General features: G+C 43.8%; 4 protein-coding genes and 3 pseudogenes across 4 annotated transcripts in view; 4 read left to right on the top strand and 3 right to left on the bottom strand.

Moving 5' to 3' along the window:
- LOC126581408 (cyclic nucleotide-gated cation channel subunit A) overlaps positions 1-6,102 on the top strand; it is a 64,342-nt gene extending 58,240 nt beyond the window's left edge. Inside the window, exon 12 of the mRNA XM_050245027.1 lies at positions 4,511-6,102. Within this exon, the coding sequence (XP_050100984.1) occupies positions 4,511-4,814 (304 nt within the window). The 3' untranslated portion in view covers positions 4,815-6,102. The remainder of the gene's footprint in view (positions 1-4,510) is intronic.
- A 3,826-nt stretch (positions 6,103-9,928) lies between these two features.
- Positions 9,929-10,554, top strand: LOC126576057 (uncharacterized). The gene is made up of 2 exons (XM_050237145.1): positions 9,929-10,217; positions 10,289-10,554. Exons 1-2 carry the CDS (start codon positions 9,929-9,931, stop codon positions 10,552-10,554), a joined length of 555 nt encoding a protein of 184 aa, XP_050093102.1.
- A 745-nt stretch (positions 10,555-11,299) lies between these two features.
- On the bottom strand, positions 11,300-12,157 carry LOC126569861 (ficolin-1-like; annotated as a pseudogene).
- A 3,388-nt stretch (positions 12,158-15,545) lies between these two features.
- Positions 15,546-16,167, bottom strand: LOC126569426 (uncharacterized; annotated as a pseudogene).
- A 142-nt stretch (positions 16,168-16,309) lies between these two features.
- LOC126581543 (uncharacterized) lies at positions 16,310-16,919 on the top strand. Its single transcript, XM_050245265.1, has 2 exons — positions 16,310-16,350; positions 16,425-16,919. The coding sequence occupies exons 1-2, from the start codon at positions 16,345-16,347 to the stop codon at positions 16,917-16,919; spliced, it is 501 nt and encodes a 166-aa protein (XP_050101222.1). The 5' UTR covers positions 16,310-16,344.
- A 2,648-nt stretch (positions 16,920-19,567) lies between these two features.
- Positions 19,568-21,454, bottom strand: LOC126576048 (uncharacterized; annotated as a pseudogene).
- LOC126581544 (uncharacterized) lies at positions 20,343-21,017 on the top strand. Its single transcript, XM_050245266.1, has 2 exons — positions 20,343-20,383; positions 20,458-21,017. Exons 1-2 carry the CDS (start codon positions 20,378-20,380, stop codon positions 20,950-20,952), a joined length of 501 nt encoding a protein of 166 aa, XP_050101223.1. The 5' UTR covers positions 20,343-20,377; the 3' UTR covers positions 20,953-21,017.
- Positions 21,455-22,447: the final 993 nt, after the last annotated feature.

Below are 22,447 nucleotides of genomic sequence, written 5' to 3'. Positions count from 1 at the left end.
TGTTCAAAACGATTCTTACCAAAGTCGTCCAATGGCCGGTATAACATGAAGTTGCGTTGGGTCGGTGGTGTTGGTCAGCGTACTGGTGGTTGCATCTACCATCTCACAGACTGGCAGGACTCCTTGTTGAACTTAAACCAAACTGTAACACTCAGCAGTTTTGGTTTGCCTCGGGTTTTGCCAACTACCAACTTGAAGTTGTTAGTTGCTTTTTGCTATTCAATTGTCGTGTCAAATCGTTATTGCAAACGTTGGTCAATAGGTTGGTTTGGTTACGGTACTTGTTGATTATGTTCATCTTTGGATCGCTGGAAGCAGCATTTGGTTCTGATGCTTCTGAAACATTGTTTTTAGGAGGCACCCATGGACCGAAACGGAATGCACTGCATGAAATTGACGTTTTGGATGATTTTTTATGAAAAACCTTAGTCTAAAAATTAAAATCACATATCTTTCGTTTCGTTTTTATTCCGCCTTCCTTCGTTATTAAATTTCTATTACAAACCCTTGAAAGTATGCAATTTTACCGGTTACCTGGCGCCTCCATCTTTGGGTTTCGTCAGCGGAGCAACATCATTTCGTTTGCCTTTACCGCTCTGGCCACGAACACTGTGGCCGAGAGGGTCTTTGGTGGGAAAAATTAACTTCAAATTGCGGCCAGTGACTGGTTGTTGCTTTCCTCTGCGGCCCGCATGCTAATATGAGTTTGAGACCCCTGGTGTAATGCAAGAATAACACGCAAAAAAAGTTTATCTACCCTAATGTATCGCATTGTATTGCATTTTTTTCACTTTATCAACAATAAGCTGTCTTTTTTCGTCATTTCAACAGTGCTATTGAATTCTTTAAACTGAGGCGCATCTTTTGTGGTCCATTTGATGGCTTCACCACTAAAAATAACGGAGTTGTGCACCTAAGAAGCACCTAACAAGTAAATAGTTGTTCAGAGAAAATTTCAATCAAGACTTGACCGGAAACAGGCCAACATTTCATGGGTCATTGACTAAATAACAAACACTATTTGTTCTGATGATACTAAAATACGCTAATTAAGCTCATTTCAAACTCGCGGATGAATGAAACTCGAAAGTTGAAGCCATTTGTCACCTGCTTAACATGTTTATAGATATGCCTTTTTTATGAAGCAGTTGTCAAGTAACGTTGATGCATAATTTGATTACTTTTGCTTTCCATTCCATTATTTATTATAAAGCCATGGGTCTCAAAAGATGCGCTTGAGATTAAAGAACTCAAAATAAAAGCGAATGAAATGTGATTTTAATTTTCCTTGAATAATCAGACCTGATCCTGATAATCCTGAAAATTACTTTAAATTGTTTTTAGTTACTTTCAATAGTATCAATTCAGTAACAGATTGAAGTGTCCTTGAAACACATAAACAGCTCTGCGCTGCGAATAGAGCAAAACCGCAGTTACGCAATATTCCAATAACCCCCCTGCGCCATCAATCATAAAATTAGAACCATAAATTAGATAACAAAATATGGCAGCAGCAGTTGGCACTGCCACGGTGTTTAATGATATTAAATGAGGAAACTTTCGTTCGGAAAAAGCGGCGCTAAAAGCGAAGACCACCAAACAACCAAATAACTGGGCGCTCGCGCGCTTTTAGAACGGAAGAAGTAGCCTCACTTCGCTTAATTGCTTTATCCATTGGCGCTCCATCGGCTTGCCTTTGCCTCCGGGCAGTATTTCACAAAAATCAACGTAAAGTGCCCGCAAAGGAACGGAACTAATTATCTTGCCGCATGAAAGCCGCACCCACGGCGGTTACACTCGACGGGGAATTGAGCCACCAACCGATCCGTTTCGATTCGATAGCCCGATCGTCCGATGGCCGATGGCGATTTTGCTGAATAAAGATTTTGATTATTCTCGAGCGGCATTCGAACGGAAGGGAGTCCCCGGCAATGGTTAATGCAACGTTCGGGTAAGAGAGAGAGCACACCGAGAAGACCGATGGCCAACCGGCGACTATTCGCTGACTCAGCTATCCGCGAACCATCCATTGCACGGACCGGAAGCTGCCGGTACTCGTCCATTCCCTGCAGCTGGTGCGCTAATCAACGAATGAATTTATTCCTTTCCGGTTTGGCCCTTTAAACAACCTCCGGTGGGACTGAACTCGATCCAGGGACACCGGCGTTGCCAGCAGTCCGTTGCTGGACACTAAATTAAGACACAAATCCTTCGTCCTTCCCCAAGATGTCCTCAAGCATCTCCTCGTGAACCATCTCACCACCGTAGATTCGCTGGAATGCGCGCGAATGCTCATGGCATTTCCTTCTCCAGTTGTACGCCACTGGAGAGAACCAAATGAATCCAGTGAAAAGCAGATCTCGGCGGGTCATCGGGTTTGATTTTCGTTCGTTTTTCAATCACTAGACAAGGGACCGGTCGCCCACGGGGGGGCAGAGAATGCGCGAGTGAGCATCGGAACCGGGGCATCATTCCCGCTGTTGGCAATATTTCATCTGGTGCCAGGCCAGCCGGAGCCGTCCGGTAACTCGACGTCACGAAGCTCGCTGGATGTTGGGTAGGGGTGGGTGGTTTGGTTCCGAGGGAAACGAAGATTTAATCGGAAGACGCGATAGGAATTCGCAATTCTCCACTCCTTCTGGTGTCTGTGTGCAACGGTGCGCCTCATCTGTTTCGCGTGTGCTTGAAGGTAGTAGATGAACCACGATCTTAAAGATGTCCGTGACCGTTCCTTACCGTGCGGGAAGCTGGAAAGGTACAGAAAATATTGTAGAATTTCCTTCCATCGATGGTCTTTGTTTGGATCCAATGGTTGTAGTGCAGGTGCTCCATCAGTATGATACTTTTAGATCGCTGAATTAGTTCTTGCGGTTCTATTAAACGTTAGTGCTAGTTTTTGGGGAAAATTAATGGCCCCACATAAGTTTTAAAGCACAAAGAAATACCTTTTAAACGCAATAATTTACTTTTCATAATATTAACTACAACATTTTTTCTCGAGTTGAAAATGTCTAGTTTGGTGCCTGAAAAGCCCATTTTGCGGAAAAGTTTAAAAACCTTCTTTCATTTGAAGAAAACTCTGATTGAATATGCTCTGATACAAAAAAAAAGCAAATTTTAAAGGGAGTCCTGCACTAAAAATCTCCGGAAACTATTGATGAAGAACGTTATCATCAATAACCGATCCTTCTAATGCGACCTCTGGCTAAAAAGCGACAAAACACGGAATTACCGGCATGATAAACTGATGTTTCGACATGATAACGCTCACATACTGCAAATATCGTGAATTTGTATTTTCAAAAACGTGGAGAATGAATTGTGTTCGAATCGACATTGAATTTAAAATTTGCTTAAGAAATGGAAAAAGCAGTGGTCAACGAATATCAATACTTATTTTAATTTTTATCAATATTTTAATTGATAGAATTGTTCTTAGGGCTTGGAAAATAAAACGTTTTCATTGAGCCACAAATTCGCATAAATTTTTCGCAGTTTCGCATCCAGCGGGTGTCACCGCTGGACGATTCAAACAGAGAAAGAATTCCATCAAGGCCACCATGATCGAGAGAGATCCTTCCTTGTAATGTAGGAAATAGTTCGCGACGGAGCGGATGCTGATGAAGATTTAAATAAAACATTACACTTTTCCCCTTTGTCGTTCCATGGCGCGCACCCCTCATCCTCAGAATGGGACTCGTTTTATCCCTTCTGCTGCATAACGAGCTCAATATTGCGCCCGCGGGCTCGTGGTCTCACATTTTGCATCCCAGTCACCGCTGGTGCTGCACCTTCGGTCTCCTTTTTCCCGCTCTTTTTTCCTGTCTTTCGAAAAATGAAAATGCAATGTTCAACGCACACCGTTCTCACTTTTCTCGCGCAATGTTCGGCCACCCTGCTGCACCCTGGTGGTGGCGTGTTCACGCACACCGAGAGCGGATGTGAAAGTTAAAGTCAAATCCCGTCCATCCTGTTCCTCCCGTACCTCTACTTCGTTACCACAATGGTGGTGGCGCACAGGAAGCAGGAACGTGAGTGAAATACACACGAACTCGAATGCCATCCCGGACCACCGAGTCCTGAAGGTGATGGGCGGGGGGAAATGCGAGTGAAATAATGACGAGAAAGCAGATCGCAATCATTCCTAACCTAGTTTCGTTTGACGCCATTTTATAGCACGTTTTGCTGCTACTACTGCTGCTGCAACTGCTCTTTCCTCTTCAGGTTCTAACAGTGACATCGTTTTTTCCATCGTTTTTCCTCTCTCTTTTCCATGCTTTTACTGCCTGCCACACCACGCACCCTGGGCGCCTCATAACGGATACTCGTGACGTCGGGATTACCAATGGGGATCATCATTCGGGGCGCGGGATCATCACAACACAACGGCAACGGCACAACGCTCTACGTGAATATCGAAACGGTCACCAACGACTCCAAACGCTCGCCATCTCGTTGCCAATAATGGTTGTGGTGTGAAAATTAAACAAAAACACACACATCGACACAGAGTGCAAAAGTCACCGACGGGCCGGACGGCGGGTGAAGCACGCAGCCCACAAAAACAACAACAACAACAACAGCTGCAGCTGCTGCAGCAACCATCGGGCTCGTCATCGGCCGGAAGGCTTCGATCACATCGGCGCAAATCGCACTCAGCAGCAACGACGACAACGACCATCCCCGTAGCACCACTAGCGATGGCCACGGAAGAACCGCAGGTGGCGGCGATGGTTGCGGTATCCCCCACCAACGCTACCGCCACCACCTCCGCCAACGGTACGTCCGCTCCGGTCCGACAGAATACGTTATGAATATGCATTCGCCATTTGCTCCGACGCCGGGTGCGGCATCATCGGGTTAGCGTGACCACCGGACGCCCCCGTGGCGTGGAAATTAGACTCGAAGAAGATGGCAAAGGATCAGCGAACCAGCAGCAGCAGCAGCAGCACGAACAGAAACACTGGAAACTGGAACAGCTCGTAATCCGATGGATGCCGGTGGCCGGGAAGATGAAATGGATATCGTGACGGAGGACATTGCGACCGGCGGGACGTCTCTTTGGTCACCGTTTCCGTTGTGCCAGCAGGGGGTGGGGTGAGTTCTCGGAAGGAATCAGGATCTGGTGGATATCATCGCAAACGTGCGCTCGCCTTGCTCGCCAATATGGTGCGGAAAATGGAGAAAATGCGAAATCATTCGTTCAGCGAGCGCACAACGGCTACTGACCATCGCCACCGTTTGCCATCCATTGGACACACGTCTGCAATCGGAAAATGGAGGTGGCCATCGTCCATCTGGCGCGTGGAATTGTGGAACGTGGGGTACCAGGCGAGCAAACAGTTCTCGTTTTTTTTATGCTCCGAGCTCGTTCAATGTCAACCGCGCAGTGGTTACAGAGCTTGGTTTATTTTTATTTAAAATCCCTTTTGTTTGTATTTTAGTTTTAAGCACACACGTCCTTGCTTCTCATTCGTATGGCGAGGTAAATTAGTTTGTTACCTACTACTTTCCACTTGTTTTAGTAAATATGTGTAAAGGATGGTCGGCAAGGTGGCATTTTATTTCTAAATCTCTTTGGAAAACGACCAATTATGTGCTGTTAATGGCGCCTGTTAGGATTTATGTCAATTTATTTCCCGAAAATCTCACTTGTAGCTTTACCTGAGGTCCGCCTCGGTGCGCAAATCGGTCATCAGCTGCAAACCGCTGAAGCAACGGACGGAATGGAGTCTCAATTGTTTTCCGTCGTTGCTATGCTACGCCACCCGGTTGGCCTACTAGCAGATGTATCTCAAACCAAGCTAAGCGCAACCGGAACGTTCACGCTGAGCGGCACTTGATCACTTGAGGCCAGATTTAGGAAGGAAGTTTGCCGGCATACAATGCCGGTTACGCGCCCGCTCTTGTACGAACTATTGTAGAATGAGTATAGAACATAACAGCAACAACAAACATACACAGATACGGTAGTAACAGAACATTTAAACGTGCCTCGAAATGAAAAATTTAATTTTTTAACTTAATCATTGTGATAAGCGACGCGAGAGAGACAAAATGGTGGGAATGGGGGGAAGGAAAACAGAATACAAAAAAAACACAAAAACACAAACTCGGTACCACGGACCGGGATGCGGGGAAGCCCAAAAAATTAAGGGTGGTACACTATATAGAACGGGTTGCAATGAGTTAACTAGAGTGACGCGGATTGGGGCGATCGATCAACAACAAATAACTTACTTACCAAGGAGCGCGCCAGTAGCTGCGATTCCTGACCAACTGTGGGTGGGGGCGCAGTGAAGATAGTGAGTAAGGCTACGTTTATAGAGCACAAAAACAAAGTAAATGAAATCCCAGAATCGACCTATTTAATGGTTTGACATTGACATTGAAAACCCAATAGAACCGTTAGTGAGTTAGTGTTGGGCCGCTGAGGTTTTGCAGCAAAACCGCATTCTATTCCTAGATCTTTCCGGAGAAGGAGAGCTTTTGGGGAGCAGGTGGTGTTGCCGATAGTACTGCAAACTCTTTTAATTAGATTTTCCTGATCTGGTTTTCAGTTTGAAATACAAGTTTTGCAGGAATACATTAAATTTCGTTTGCAAAATGCTTTATTAATTGGAAAATAACACTCTTTTAACGATACACACCATTCCTCGGTCTAAAACACCCAATAATCTTCTGCAACAATCAACCACCTCAATCTCTCCTTCTCTCTTTCTCTTCTCCCTAAAACTCGTTCTGTCATTTCTCTTTATCTCTATCCTCTATACACTTTTACTCTAGTTACACAATCGTTACAAACTATACTATTACGAAAAAGAAAAACCATTTACCTACACGGAGAGGTGTCAAAACTTTCTCCTGGTAAACTCTACAACACACTGTAAGAACAAACATCAAAGAATTGGGCCGTGGGGGGCAGGAGGAGGTTCTCAGCTGGCTACTGGCCATACTCCTCCTATGGACAAACCTGTGCTTAGTGCTTGGGGAAGTGCAACAACGACAACCCATCTTTCCACCATTTCTTCCACCCAGAAAGCTAACCCAAAAGTCCACCAATGGCAGAGCTCCTCGACTTTTTCGTTCGTCTGCCGGCAGACTGTTGGGATTTTAAATTCGACTCCAAAAGGCCTCTGTGACAGGTCCAACAAAGCATTTCGCCAATCATGGCGGTGCTTACCCGCAACTAACAATGCTCAGCCCTCTCGGTCTCTCGAAACATTCCTGCAACGATGATGCAACGATGATGATGATGATGAGGAGAATGTTGTTCAAAAATAGGCCAACAATGTGATATGATAAGTCAACGGCGCCTTCGTGGCGAATCAAGTGGTGGGAGGGCATTTTCTTCTCGGTCGTGCCAATCTGTGCCATTGACCTCTCTACGAGCCGGAATGCCGGCCGTCTGGCATAAAAGAAGTATTTCTAATAAATATTCACCGGCACCGTGTGCGCCCGGCCTTTTTGGCCCATGGTTTCCGGTTGAATTGCTACGACTGGAACTTTCCATTCATCGTGAGATGATTAAAATCTCGTAAACCCACCATCGACTCCCGGGATCCTGGCGAGGAGGAGCCAAAGCGATGGGCAGCATAATCATAAAGTTATTCCAGTTCTGTGGAAGGTCTGATGGATCGATTGTTAGTGCGGTTGTTGTAGTTTTCCCCAGTAGTGAGGCCAGAGATGAGGAAATCGGCTATCGGTTAAGGAGGAGGAGGTGGAGGTATCCCTTAGGGATGATAGATTAGTTTCTTTCTCTCTACAACAGCAACAACAACTACTACTACTACAAAATCCTTTATATTAAAAAAAACGGAACAAACGTAACCGAAACGGATGGAAGCTTTACGATCTCGATGTCATTCATTGCTCGTTTCGAACAATAATTTATCATTCATCATCATTGCTGCTACTGGACGCGGCGGCGGCTGTTTCTCGACCCTTTCCGTGATTCTCTTGTGCCCTGTTTTTTTTTTCGGTCAGCTCCTATATTCTGTGCTGTGTGAGTTGAGTGGACTGGGAGCATTTGCAGAATGAACATAAAAAAAAACATATCGGTTAGCTGTACGCGAGCGCGCAAATGATGCGAAGGGATGCGATGCCATTACCTTTTTCTGTTTTGTAACAATAGCTGATCCCATTCTCTTGCTTTATTTTCTACACATTCAAGCTTTTGCATGTTTCCCGTTCACATACGATCTTTCCTTTGGTTCGATTTTGCTATTTGATTCTAGATTTAAGAGATCAACAACCGAGAACGAACTAATAATACAAACCCCTTCTACACACTCTGCTAACTCTAGCAGAGCGGAGCCATGTTGCCATGATAAGTAATTAAACTAAAGAGAATTAAATAAAAAAAACCAATACCCAAAAGTAAACGGATCTTAAAACTCTAGCTACTAACGAATTCTACACGACTTGGTGATGATCGTAGGAGAAAATGAGTACGAACGAAAACAAAATGAAGAGGAAGATATTAAAGTGTTGATTGGAGACCAACATAAACAATGGATAACGTGTAATCTGAAGCGTCTAACTTGAAGGAAGCGTTCTTCTGGGACAATGCCCTTGAGCAGAACAAAACAAAACAAAACAAAGCGAACAAACCTATTTCCTAATCCTATAAGCCCGCAGATAATAAGTCCCAGATACGAAGCCCTACTATTTAAACCCTCCGCCCCCACCCCCCCCCCCCCTTCCCCCTTTCCACGACTACTTAGCATGGAGGAACTGTAGGACGTTGATTTCTCTTTTGTTTGTTTTTATTGATCTACGAAACAAGTCTATTAAATGTTGATGATGGTGTAGTAGAAACATTTCTTAAAAGGCCTTCGAGCTGCCAGCAGTGTAATTCGGCGAAAGAATGGCCCTTAAGTTACGCCTCTTGAAGAGAAACCAGGAAAGTCTTAACAAGGTTCTCGTAGAGAATCCTAGAGGAACCGAACGGTATTGATAGAATTACTCTAAAATACCACATACGCACAGACACCTTCCTCTAGCTGAGGCGCAACTAAATAAAGCGATGTATTTGGATGTGTTACTACTCTAAACAAAACACACGAGCACACTAGAGGATGGGTTGTATGGTAAGAAAACTAGTGGGCAAATGTTCCACACTACTCATTACTACGTGGCGGAGGTTATAAAGCAAGGGTTAGTAAAGACACGACGAAACGGATTGTCCGAGCGGCAAAGGCTCGGACAGTGAACGACGGCCGGTCAATAGTTATATTTTGTAAACGTTAAACCAAGGATTTGGATTTTGAAAGTTCCGGCGAGCTCCCGGTACGATTAAGAGAGGAAGGAAGGAGCACAAATTTAATAAGGAAAACAGCACGGGAGCTTTGTCGAAGGATGGTTAATACCAGAAATGGAAGCACAATGGACGCAACACGATTGTTTTATCCTCGTCCTCCATTTGCAGCGAGCGCGCGAGCGAGTGAGCGAGTGTTGTGTTAATGATTCACAAGAAATGGAAAGGATGCACATTTCTAACCAAGCAAACGGTTAATACAACGCGCAAAGAGTAGATAATAGGGACGACATTTCAAAAAGGGACGATCATCGATCAGAACCCCCAGGGAAGGGGATGGTGAACAAGTGTTAGTAAAATGTTTGAAAAACGTTGGGAAATAAAAATCGTGTTAACGAAGAAAATACTAATTCCCATTTAAAAAAAAACATTGATTGAGGGTTGTTTGAAAGAAATTCGATCGCTAATGATCGGCGAAGAAGCGGCAGAAATCGTTAGTTTAATTGCAATTACGTCAAATGTCAAACGCGTAATTTAATGCGCAGGAGCTTGATTGCGAATCGGCATCTTAGCAACCATGGCACATTCACCGCACAGATTGTGCCTTCGTTGTACGTTTCAGTTAATCAACCGCGCCCTAAATGCAATGAAGCTGATACTGCCCGTAGTATGAGTTTGATTGCGACGTGTCACCACTGCAGAGCGAAGTTACTCTACGAACCAACGAACACTTGGATACTGATTGATCATTTGCAGCAACAACACTCCTTACAGCCTCCCTCTCCGGTTGAATCGATATCTTTTTCACCAATCATGTCGCTAAGGCAAAAGTTAAAAAACAAACTTCGATCCTGCGCTGCTCCTGCGAAGGAAACGACGAATCAGGCCAGCGTTGAAACGTCCACCGGAAGCAAATTACGGACCGGAGCAAGCAGGAAAGTGGCATACAAAACCACAGGTACGATGTTTTACTACAGGCAGCTGTAAATCGAATGTAATAAGTCATTTGCAAACCCTAACCCCATGCAGTTGCTGAATGGTATCCGGCGCAGTGTCGAGTGAAATGTCCTAACTGTGGTGGCCACTTTTATCCAACCATTCGTCTCGTCACTAGCCGCATCTCGCGGAGTGTCTGTGCCGCTTACTGTCTGCTGTTTTGTTGGCCATTATGCTTTCTGCCGTGCCTTTTCAATCAGCCCGTTAAACCTCATCTGCACTGTTCGAACTGCAGCGCGTTTCTCGGGTTGTACGATGCTCGATCCACGGGACGACGTGGTGGACGTCGGCAGCAGTAGAGAAGCCGCAGCATAAAACGTTTGATGCTGGTTCATCGAAGTAAGCAGAGGGGTTGAGGCAATTGAGATCGATAGCAAACGAAGCAGAGAAAGACATGAAAGGCAAGAGAAGGAATAGACGAGAAAGTGATGCTTATGAAATGGTTTGTAGCTGCATATCATGGAAAAAACTGATGCATTCCTTATAATTATACCTTAGCTTTCAGCAAAAAATAAATCTCACTGCATTACACGCTCTTCATTCTTCGCAATGTTTCAAATGTGTGGTAGTATAGATCGATGCGCAGGCTTAGGAGATAATCGTTATCAGCCGGCAGAAAAAGGAAAATCAGCAAACGTTCAGTGCGGAAAGGAAAAAACTTCGCTAAATTATACGAAGTGAAGCGAAGAAGTTCGTTAAAGATTGTCAAGAGTTTAAAGAATTACCGCTACACGTACCGATTAAACCCTTAAATTGATCATTTTCCGACCATTTTCATTCGTCAGGGTACGCCAAGAGCATCCATCTGTTATTATTTTTCTTTCTGAGTTTCTTTCTTTATTCTTTACATTGAATGGGTGTTTCGGGTGAATATTAGGTTTTAGCCGTGGGAAACAAATATACTTCTCATTTAAAAAGACTTTCTAGAAATTATTTTCAAAAATGCATTTTTATTCGTTTTTGTTTCCATTCGGTTCTGTCGAATTTTCATTCACTATTCACTACACTATTGATAGGACTAGAAGCTCTATTCCAGCTCACGAATCATCGTGTATAATTCAATCCTTGAAAATAGCTGAAAGGATGCCAAAACATTGATTTTGTATCGAGAGCATTCATGTACCGCCCGTTCAAATTCGCTGAGGCACAATCCCTGTGCCACCAGGCACCTTTGCGGTCCTTTGCACAATTTTTCGTATCATCATCATATCATAATCTTGATCTTTGGTAGAGAAGTTTCCACCCTTATAATAGGACATTACAACACCTGCAGTGCCGATATACTCTCCGATATCCTTCACGTCGTATTGATCACTTTCACTTCGTATTTCGAATGCATCATAACGCGCATACTTGTATCGTCCATGAAAGTCTTTCAATTCAACAATCAATTCATGTTTACGGCCCCGTGTTATCTGGTGGACCTGCTCGAGAGCTAACCAGAACTCTTTGCTCAAATCACCAAAACCGTAACGGAACTCATTCCACCCTCGGTAAAAATTCTGAAACTGAAACACAATCCATCCACCGTCGAACACTTCCTGCTCACAATACACTTGAAGCGGCTCGATATCATTTTTTACACGGATCGAATATGTACCAGGCACATTCGAAGGAACATCTTTGCACGATGAAAAGAGAGGTTGCTTAGGCTTCGGTGTTTGTGGTCGTTGTCGTTGAGACACTATTTTCCGTTGGTGTGACATCACACTGATTTTGTAAAATTTCGGGGATTTGCTGCACTTGCGGCAAGGCATTCATTATCTGCTGACTGATGTTATGCACCTTGTCGACGTCTCTATCCAGTTTATGAACTGCTGTACGCACCTCCTGATACCGATTGTGAACCTCACTTAAGTTGAGCGTGACTTGATTTTCCAATTTATGAAGCGCGGCAAACATTTCGCTTCGACGCTGTTCTTGTTTCAATCGATGTTCTTTCAAGACTGCCACTATCTGCTCTGAACTGTTCGAAAGTAAGAGAGATCGAGCGATCGAGAGCAAACATGATTATTTACTTGTTTGCGCACAGCAATGCCGTGCTGGTTTGCTGGAGGATGATTCGGTATCACGCCAGTGAGACGTACATATGGGCGATAAACACCTCCTTCCATTTCAACTGCATTTCATTACTATTGATAGACATACATTCTGGGGCTAGTAATCACAAGGCACTCAAATTCGTCTAACTTTGCACAGTTGCCATGTTCGCGATAAGGTTGTTATTTTGCGTCTTTGAACACATTACGAGCAGAATACTTGACTGATCTTTTTTTTTATCATTGCCATTCATTTAGTTTTCCGATTAACGATTTACGATTAACGATCGACAGCACAGGCGCCTCTGCTGCCCACCATTATGTTGTGCAACATCCCCAAAGAAGCAGCGGACACCTCAGAAGAGGAATGAAAGATGGAAAACAAGGAGCGAGTCCTTGGATTTTCCCCAAAAAATTTCCCAGAAGCGGATTTCAATGCTTTCCTATACGCGAATGGTACACGATTGCACGCAAATAGACCATGAGTTGCACGCAATTAGAGCATAAGTTGCACGCAATAGGCCTGTGTGCAACTGCTTGATCCGCAAAAACCGTTTACCTTTCTCGCACAGGAAAACGTTGAAATCCGCTTCTGGGAAAGTTTTGTTTTTCCAGAGTTGTTTTTCCGAAACTAAACTGAACAAGAAATTGAGTTTAAACGGATATATTTATAGCTACCTTCGCTCCATATGAAGATTAGTCATGTTATTAAAAGTAAAATGTTTGAAGCAACAACAGTCTTCTCATTCAGTCGGGGCGAGCCCGTATCTTTATTCGGCAAAATACGGCCCCGCTTCCCTCACTCTCAGCCCCTGGGAGCTTTACAATTGTTTTGCTAGGCTACAAGAGTCATTCCTGGAAATGATGCATTTCAGGAAATTTCCTTCGTTTAATGGATACACAAGGATTATCACATGCACCGACGGAAGTTAAGAAACGCGCATCTGCATAGGACCCCTCGTAATAAGCAATAATTAAAATCCATTAAGCTTTCAAGCATTACGAATGTTGATTCTCGATGATTCTCGACAATATCAGAATGTTGCACATACATTTGGACAATTATATCCTTTCTGTGTACACTGACCATTTGATATTGTTCCGACGGCAATGCTACCGACTGCTTTGAAACTTAATATACACCCAGCGCATAGTGACAATGCGCAACAGTTGAGGCTTAAACAAACAAGTTTACTAATGCTTTTGGAGTTCATCATGTGGCTCATAAGTAATTGTACTACTCAGAAATTATTGCTCACATTCCTTGTATGCATCGTGGCCGAGCTGGTTCGCAATCAATCCAGTTCAGCAACTGTCGGATTGATCAACTTCAAATCCAACTGCGACTAAAGCACTTCATACCAGTATAGCATTAGGATTTTTATTTATTTTAATTTCCACAGTAGGTGTCTTATGTAATAAACATGCCGTAAATCCCGGATTAAAAAATAAAACTAAAAATGTATCCTCAAAATTACAGTAAATACCAATGCTACAGTGCCCATACAAGCACCTAAATAAAACTATTAGTGTTTTTGTTTGACAACTTATAACAATAAACGATGTGCAAAATGATGAGCATGTGATTAAATTACAATTTTATTACTATGAGTTTTTTACTACTACTATGAGAGCCGAGCTGCAAGTCTAGGAAAATTTGCAATGGAATGACCTGTTTTCAGCGCTAAACTGCGTTATCATTGAACTCCTCCACCCGCTGATCGGTTAACGAGTTGCTATCGCACGTTGATGATTTGGTCCAGAAGAACAACGGCCAAATTGGTCATCCACATTAGTGATCCAACTCTCGAACAGAGCAGCCGTTATCAGTATGCAAAATGTTGGTCAGTTGTCGTTGCTTATCGTTGCTTTGGCGGAACGTGTTAATAATTCTTCGTTTTGTGGCAAGCGTCACCTTAATGCAACCGCATTATTGCCAGAAGGGCAAACACTACCTGGTCAGTTTCCGTGGCACGTGTCCATTTACAGATATTCCGACTACACGTGTGGTGGATCGATCGTGTCTCCCAGAATAGTGATAACGCGTAAGAAGATTCATTAACCGCTTACTCTACTGCTACTCGAATGTTGAACTGATATCCGTCGATTCTTTCAGTCGCTCATCTTTTGGCTTATTGGCAAGTGCCCTCGGCGTACCACTTCACGGCGGGCCTACATGATCTGGAGAACACGATTAACGGTATCAGATATAACGTGACGGAAGTAATTGTGCATCCAGAGTTTATGCAGACAACGGTATACCAAGACATTGCTATGCTACGCTCGGCCAGTAGCATATCAATTGGGGAATCACCGAACGTCCTACCTATTTGTTTGCCAAACAATCAAACAATTCACCGTTCAGGAGTTGCTGAACAAGAGTGGTTTCCTTGTTGGCTGGGAGCATCCTGAGAACGTTCCATCAAGTAGCGTCTTGAAATGGAAAGCACTGAGTGTGATCGATTTGATCAGCTGTCGCAAGAAACTTCCCGAAGAGTTTCACTATATGCTGGAAAATGACATCTTTTGTGCCAGCCGGCAGAACATTGGAGCCAACATCTTCCCAGGTGATGGTGGCGGTGGCTTAGCATTTCTCAGGGATGACGTTTGGTATCTCCTAGGACTCTTCACCTTTGCTCCCAACACACTCTTGGACAACGATCAAGTTGGTTTTGATCAAAATGGTGCCTTTGGGTTCACCGATATCGCACGCTCCATTACATGGATTCATGAACATTTTAGCAAATAAAATCAAAGGACATGCCGAATGGAATTAACACATTAACTTTACCTTTACCTAAAAATAACAACTTTTGAAATTGTTTTAAAAAAAAACTCTGTTCCCGTTGAGTCTAGCGTGTCTCTGCATGCGTTACTTTTCAAAAGTAGTTGTATTTTATGTATATTTTTCTTCGGCTTATTCCCTGGGGCAGGAGGAAATGCCTGTTCCCTCAACTGATTGTACTCTATCTTCCTCTATCCTTCTAATATATACGGCTCCGTCCGTAAGATACCAACTAAAAAAAAAATACCTTCGGCTTATTTTTATTTTACTTGGCACAACCATCCATCAAATGTATTTCAATAAGCCAAATTGTGAAGCTTTATTTCTAGGTACCTATGCTGTCACCTGCGGCGAGCTGAAAAGTAAACGTCGCACCATCACAAATTCAAAACCAACTACAGAAGCTTAGATTAAAAGTAATCTATCACACATCGGAGCCGGTTTATTAGTACCACATTACTAACATTTACAATACATATTTGGCAACTGGAGCAGACGAAAGATACTTGTTGTATCCCAAACCATAAACTCCTTAGTTCCACAGTCCAGCATCGACGACATTGCTAGAGACGACTGGAGCGACGAGTTTGTTGTATTCCAGGCCGTAGCTGTTATCAATCACTTTGGTGGCGACCACTGGAGCAACGATCTTGTTATATCCTAGGCCGTAGCTGTTATCGATCACTTTGGTTGCCAGAGCTGGAGCCACCGACGGATACGAGGCAATGCTGTTGGCTGCTGGATAGCCACCGTACCACGAAGGATAAGCATACTTGTCTACTACTGCGGGCAGACCATACGACGTGCCAGCCCAACCAGAAGCGTAGCTCGGATAAGAGAGAACATTATCGTACGGCAGGTATGATGCTTCGGCGGTAGCAACAGCAACAGCGATGGCCACAATTGCGATGAAGAACTAAAAACAGATAGCACAGATTTTGGTTATTGAGTTGAGCTTTCTCAATAATGGGCTGCAGAGAAAACGATTACCTTCATTTTGGAAAGGATTTTATTTGCGCTGTTTAGGTGGTAATCGATGAAACTCTGAAGCCAAACTGATAGCGAAATTCATACTCGAGGCATCTTTTATAACGACATCAACAGACAGCTCCAAAAGCGAAAGGAAGGCTCTTCATGAAGGACTTCCGGACTCGAAACAGTTGACGAATCGCTATAAAAGCAGACGGTTGCCGTCCAAATGGTCACAGTTCATTTGCAGCAGTTTGCGATCGCATCAAACAACCGACGCTCATCCAATTAGAAACATGAAGGTGAGTTTCTGTCATTTCGACTCTGGTTAATCTGAAATCTGTCGCTAAAAATGGTTTTCCGGTTCTTCTTTCAGGCCTTTGTTGCGATCGCCGTTCTGGCTCTGGCTGCCATTTCCAATGGATCCTTTGTTCCAGCTGTTCAGTCGGTGCTCCCGTACGCCTACAACTCGGGAGTGTATGGCCTGAATGCGTATGACGGTCTTGGCCACTATTCTTCCCTCGGTGGCCTGGGATACTCGTCGCTCTTGAACCATGGACTGTCTTATCCTTACTCGACGGCGCTACCGTATGCTTCGGCTCTGCCATACTCTGCCTACAACAATGGTCTGTACGGTTATTACGGATCCCAGGCTGCAGCGACCGTCGTTCAGGCCAACGTCAACACTCTGAAGACGGTGAACTCTCTGGGACTGTATGGCGGATATGGTTTGGGACACGGATACGGCTATGGATACAACAACTATCTCCCAGTTGCCCATGCTGCGAAATACGTTGCTGCCAACCCGGGATCCGTGCATGTGGCCCCTCTCCCAGGACATCTAGTCAACCAGAAGTCGATTGTGGCCTAAATTTGAACCCTTTATGGATATGGATGTGATAGGAAAAATGATCTGTAAATAAAGAATTTTAGCAATGTTCAAACCAACAAGTGAACGATATTATGTGTCAAGCATACTTTCTTTTCATAAATGGTATTGATCGATGATTATAAATCAATCAGCTTACCACTTTAATCACTAAAAGAGAGGTTAAGGTATGTAATTTTTCCCCTAATTAATGTTTTTTACATTTTCCATGATTTCCGAGTTTTCAAAGTCGGTGCTCTTCGTAGCATTTATTCTACTGGACCGATTTGAAATTCGATTCGATTCGGAATCGATTTGAAATTTTAAACACATAATTTGTACTCTATCTGCAAGGTTGCCCCGTCGAGTTTTCATTAAAATGATGATCCTTTTTCTTTAATTGTGTGAAACTTATTTCTAGGTTTAATTGTTAAAGTCATCATTTTTTAATAAAGTTTTTAATAAATCGTCCACAAAAATACGACCAAATATTCTTGACACGTTGTAGTTTATTATGGCATTTGCAAAAACATGTACGGGTCAAATTGTCAAAAATGAGACGGTTTTTGCCCGTATCAAAAGACTTGTCGGTTAAGCGATGAACCTGGTTTGACCATTGAGCAGTCTGTCACCATATCTATGGAAATCATTTGTTCCTGTTCACGCTAAGCCTACAACTGTTCAAAGAAAGAACGAAGTCTGTCGGGGAAGCTCGTAGAAGACAAATTTAGGGACTTTAATCGAGGGTTCATTTGGTATCAGCAATATATTTTATTAGATTAATTTAATCATTTGATTTACAGGGTTCCTGGAGCAGGCTCGACGTTCAGGGACTGCTAGTTGATGGCATTTCCTGCTCAAGGAGCCTCGTCGATAGCTCCACGAGTGGCGGCAACATAACGAGCCTCCTTCTGAACAACGACAGCAACGGCTGGCTGAGCGACGACCGTTGGGGCGGAGTAGGCAATCGAGGCAGCGTAAGAGATAGCTGAAGCGGCATAGCAAACGGTTTGCGCAGCATACGAGGTGGCTTGGGTGGGGTAGGTGATCAGAGCATGGACAACATATTTTGGGGCAACATGTTGCTACACAACTATGATCTCGGGGGCACTCAAGTACACCAATGGAACTGGGATAATGCTATACTCTGCATCAACTACAAAAGCCACCACTACTACAACTGTGATGCAATTTATGTTGTAAAGAAAAAAGCATAATACTGAGATGAATATTGAGTCTGTCAATAATCGTTTGAATTCTGATTAATGCGTGAATTACAGTTCATTTTCAGAAAAACGCAATTTAATCCGAGAAATTGCTCGATCCCATTTGTTCAGAGGTCTGGTTCTACGGAGCAGCGCCAGTCTTCCAGGGCCGCATGATTTTTTTTCTTATGACTATGAAATCACTCAAGCAAAATCAAACAATTTCCGTTTCATCACAAATAGTTTTTGCTGTATTCACTGTAATTTTTGTTCTAACCACAGTAATCACCAAACTATAGGACGCTCAATTATATCGCTCTTTGGTCTGATGGAAGCAAAAAATTAAAATAGGATTTTTTTTATCGCTGTAAAAAGTACCACAGTAGGCGACGATGATCAAATTAGAGCAAAGATATCGAATTCAACGCAGTGGGCATTGGAGCTGAAAGGTTGCCATGCAATGTTTTGAAATAATATCGAATCAAGTAGACTGTGAAGTGAAAATCCGGTGCAAAATTCAGTTCCAATTTGCCATAACAGGGGCAAGTGCCTTGTTCGGGAAGTGTTGCTTTTTGCGTTCCTTGCGAAGAAAAATGCAGATGAAGACGGATGTAGACGAAGAAGCTTGCATAAGTGAACGAACGTGTCCGGAGTGTTTTCCGTGTTCAAGAACGGCGACAACTTTGCTGAAGGAAGATACTTGCCGAACGCAACAGGAACTTGGGGAACCATTAGACGATCATCGCCTAAAAGCCCTAGGAATGATCCAGAAGCTAGGATACTGGGTGCCGCACGAACTGAAGCCGAGGGACATCGAACAGCGCCTTTGCACATACGAGCAACTCCTTCAACGGCAAAAAAAGGAAAGAATTTTTGAACGGCCACAATACTCTGAAAGACACGAAAAAGTAATCCTGCTTCACGACAACGGTCGGCCACATGTTTCAAACTTCGTTAAAACATACCTGGAAACGTTAAAATGGGACATACTACCCCAGCCGCCGTACTCTCCAGACATCGCTCCGTCAGATTACCACCTGTTCCGATCGATGGTGCATGCCTTGGCCGAGCAGCGCTTCCGTTCTGTCGAGGACACCAGAAACTGGATCGATGCATGGATCGCGGCCAAAGACGAACAATTTATCCGGCGAGGCATCCAAAAGCTGCCCAAATTCTAGAAAAAGGTTGTGGCCAACAATGGCCTTTAGTGTGAGGAATGAGTTTCCAAGTGTTTCGAAATATAAATCGTCAAATCAAGCGAAAAATCGGCGAATTTCAGATTTGTACGCCTGTATTTGTGTACTGTTACGTGTATACGAGATCACAGCGATGGATTTATGTTTTATGATACACGCGAAACATAAAGAAGCACAATTTCAAAACCAACTACAGAAGCTTAGGTTAAAAGCAATCTATTACATATCGGAGCCGGTTTATTAGTACCACATTAGTAACATTTACAAAACATATTTGGCAACTGGAGCAGACGAAAGATACTTGTTGTATCCCAAACCATAACCTCCATAGTTCCACAGTCCAGCATCGACGACATTGCTAGAGACGACTGGAGCGACGAGTTTGTTGTATTCCAGGCCGTAGCTGTTATCAATCACTTTGGTGGCGACCACTGGAGCAACGATCTTGTTATATCCTAGGCCGTAGCTGTTATCGATCACTTTGGTTGCCAGAGCTGGAGCCACCGACGGATACGAGGCAATGCTGTTGGCTGCTGGATAGCCACCGTACCACGAAGGATAAGCATACTTGTCTACTACTGCGGGCAGACCATACGACGTGCCAGCCCAACCAGAAGCGTAGCTCGGATAAGAGAGAACATTATCGTACGGCAGGTATGATGCTTCGGCGGTAGCAACAGCAACAGCGATGGCCACAATTGCGATGAAGAACTAAAAACAGATAGCACAGATTTTGGTTATTGAGTTGAGCTTTCTCAATAATGGGCTGCAGAGAAAACGATTACCTTCATTTTGGAAAGGATTTTATTTACGCTGTTTAGGTGGTAATCGATGAAACTCTGAAGCCAAACTGATAGCGAAATTCATACTCGAGGCATCTTTTATAACGACATCAACAGACAGCTCCAAAAGCGAAAGGAAGGCTCTTCATGAAGGACTTCCGGACTCGAAACAGTTGACGAATCGCTATAAAAGCAGACGGTTGCCGTCCAAATGGTCACAGTTCATTTGCAGCAGTTTGCGATCGCATCAAACAACCGACGCTCATCCAATTAGAAACATGAAGGTGAGTTTCTGTCATTTCGACTCTGGTTAATCTGAAATCTGTCGCTAAAAATGGTTTTCCGGTTCTTCTTTCAGGCCTTTGTTGCGATCGCCGTTCTGGCTCTGGCTGCCATTTCCAATGGATCCTTTGTTCCAGCTGTTCAGTCGGTGCTCCCGTACGCCTACAACTCGGGAGTGTATGGCCTGAATGCGTATGACGGTCTTGGCCACTATTCTTCCCTCGGTGGGCTGGGATACTCGTCGCTCTTGAACCATGGACTGTCTTTTCCTTACTCGACGACGCTACCGTATGCTTCGGCTCTGCCATACTCTGCCTACAACAATGGTCTGTACGGTTATTACGGATCCCAGGCTGCACCGACCGTCGTTCAGGCCAACGTCAACACTCTGAAGACGGTGAACTCTCTGGGACTGTATGGCGGATATGGTTTGGGACACGGATACGGCTATGGATACAACAACTATCTCCCAGTTGCCCATGCTGCGAAATACGTTGCTGCCAACCCGGGATCCGTGCATGTGGCCCCTCTCCCAGGACATCTAGTCAACCAGAAGTCGATTGTGGCCTAATTTGATATCATCTTGAATATATGATTTATTTTTTCAAAATTCTAGTCAGTTCAGATTTCAATTATTCAGCGGCAAGTTTTTTTTTAAATCAGATCTGATTCAATTTTATTGTTTATTTTAAAACCGATACTTAAGGAATATCATTCTTCAATTCTCGAATTTATTTCGGAAATGCTCTTGAAATAAGACTTTTCAATCAGTATAACACTCCTCGGCCCAAAAAGCGTTGTATTTTTATTATTTCTATCGGATCAGCCGTTCATGATTTAAAAATGTACCCTTCGAAATGTACCTTTCCCTTCGGTCCCGTCCGTAAGGTACCATCTAAAAAAAACACAAATTTCTTTTATAAATCGAGAATCCTTTTTCTAAATCAATAATCTTGCAAACATAACTCTAGTTTGCAATTCTTGTTTTTCAAAGCGGGCGTAATTTTGAACTACTTCACTTTTCATTTATTGTTCGTTGTTGTAATTACCAGCTTTACTTTTATTGATTTCATAGTTATTTTATAAGCGAAAACTTCTATCCCAAATAATAACATTACTAAACCGAATTACCACCAAGTAAGTACCTACAGGAGCACTCGAACAGCTTATACCGTCCCCGTAACCCTACCGGATTCATCGAGCAACATCGGCTCCGGTACCGTTTGCTGAATGAAGAACTAGTTCTAACCATAATTCAGCACAAGGCTGGTCAATGATCGGTTGCGTATACGTAATCCTATACCGCGCTGCAGAACCATAGCCCATTGCCTTTTAGAATGTCAGCCACCGGTTCCTTTCGCTGGACGCCACAAAACCAAACAAGTGACCTCGATGCTTCGACCACAGCAAGTAACGAACCGCACAACGAAATCGAACAAATCGTACACTGGGTGGTAGAAAATTTGTGGCTAAAGAATGTAAAAACATAACGAACTGCTTCATTAACATATTTCTATAAAAAAAGAGCTGCATCCACCAATCAGCTCCTTTTTTAAAAAAAAAGAAATTCTTATGCCAAGAGTGCAGCTGCATCGCTTATCCAACTTTACGACCAACCGTCCGGTGTTCAACTAAGCATCCGACCGGTAAAACTCACAGAACCGGTCTTCCGTATGATCTTTTGAGTCACATCCCCTGACGGTGGTTCCACGCTGTTAACTCCGCTTCGATCTGCTCGAACGCTGGTTCCACGGTTCTCTCCTAAGCGTCTGCAACTTAAGCCTCACATATATTGTCGCCTAGCTCTGTCGCTTCACGAGCCGACGATTGACCTCGAGAGTCGGTGGCACGATCACTTGCGTTGCCATTGCCCGGTACGGCTATCACATTATGCAATCGGCAACAGTTGCGGCGACGGCGCATCAAAATCAATTCGCTCTCGTGCAGTGCAGGGCCGTTGCGCCGAGCGCCAACGCATTCAAGGTCAGACCGATGATGATTAGACCACTGATCAGCTGATGATGGAATTGCTGATTTTACATCTAGAGCATGTTTCTCGCCCCGTC

The sequence above is a fragment of the Anopheles aquasalis genome, chromosome 2 (genome assembly GCF_943734665.1).
Source record: "Anopheles aquasalis chromosome 2, idAnoAquaMG_Q_19, whole genome shotgun sequence".
NCBI lineage: Eukaryota > Metazoa > Arthropoda > Insecta > Diptera > Culicidae > Anopheles > Anopheles aquasalis.
The sequence above is the reverse complement of the archived record's forward strand: the minus strand, read 5'-3'. Positions and strand labels throughout refer to the sequence as shown.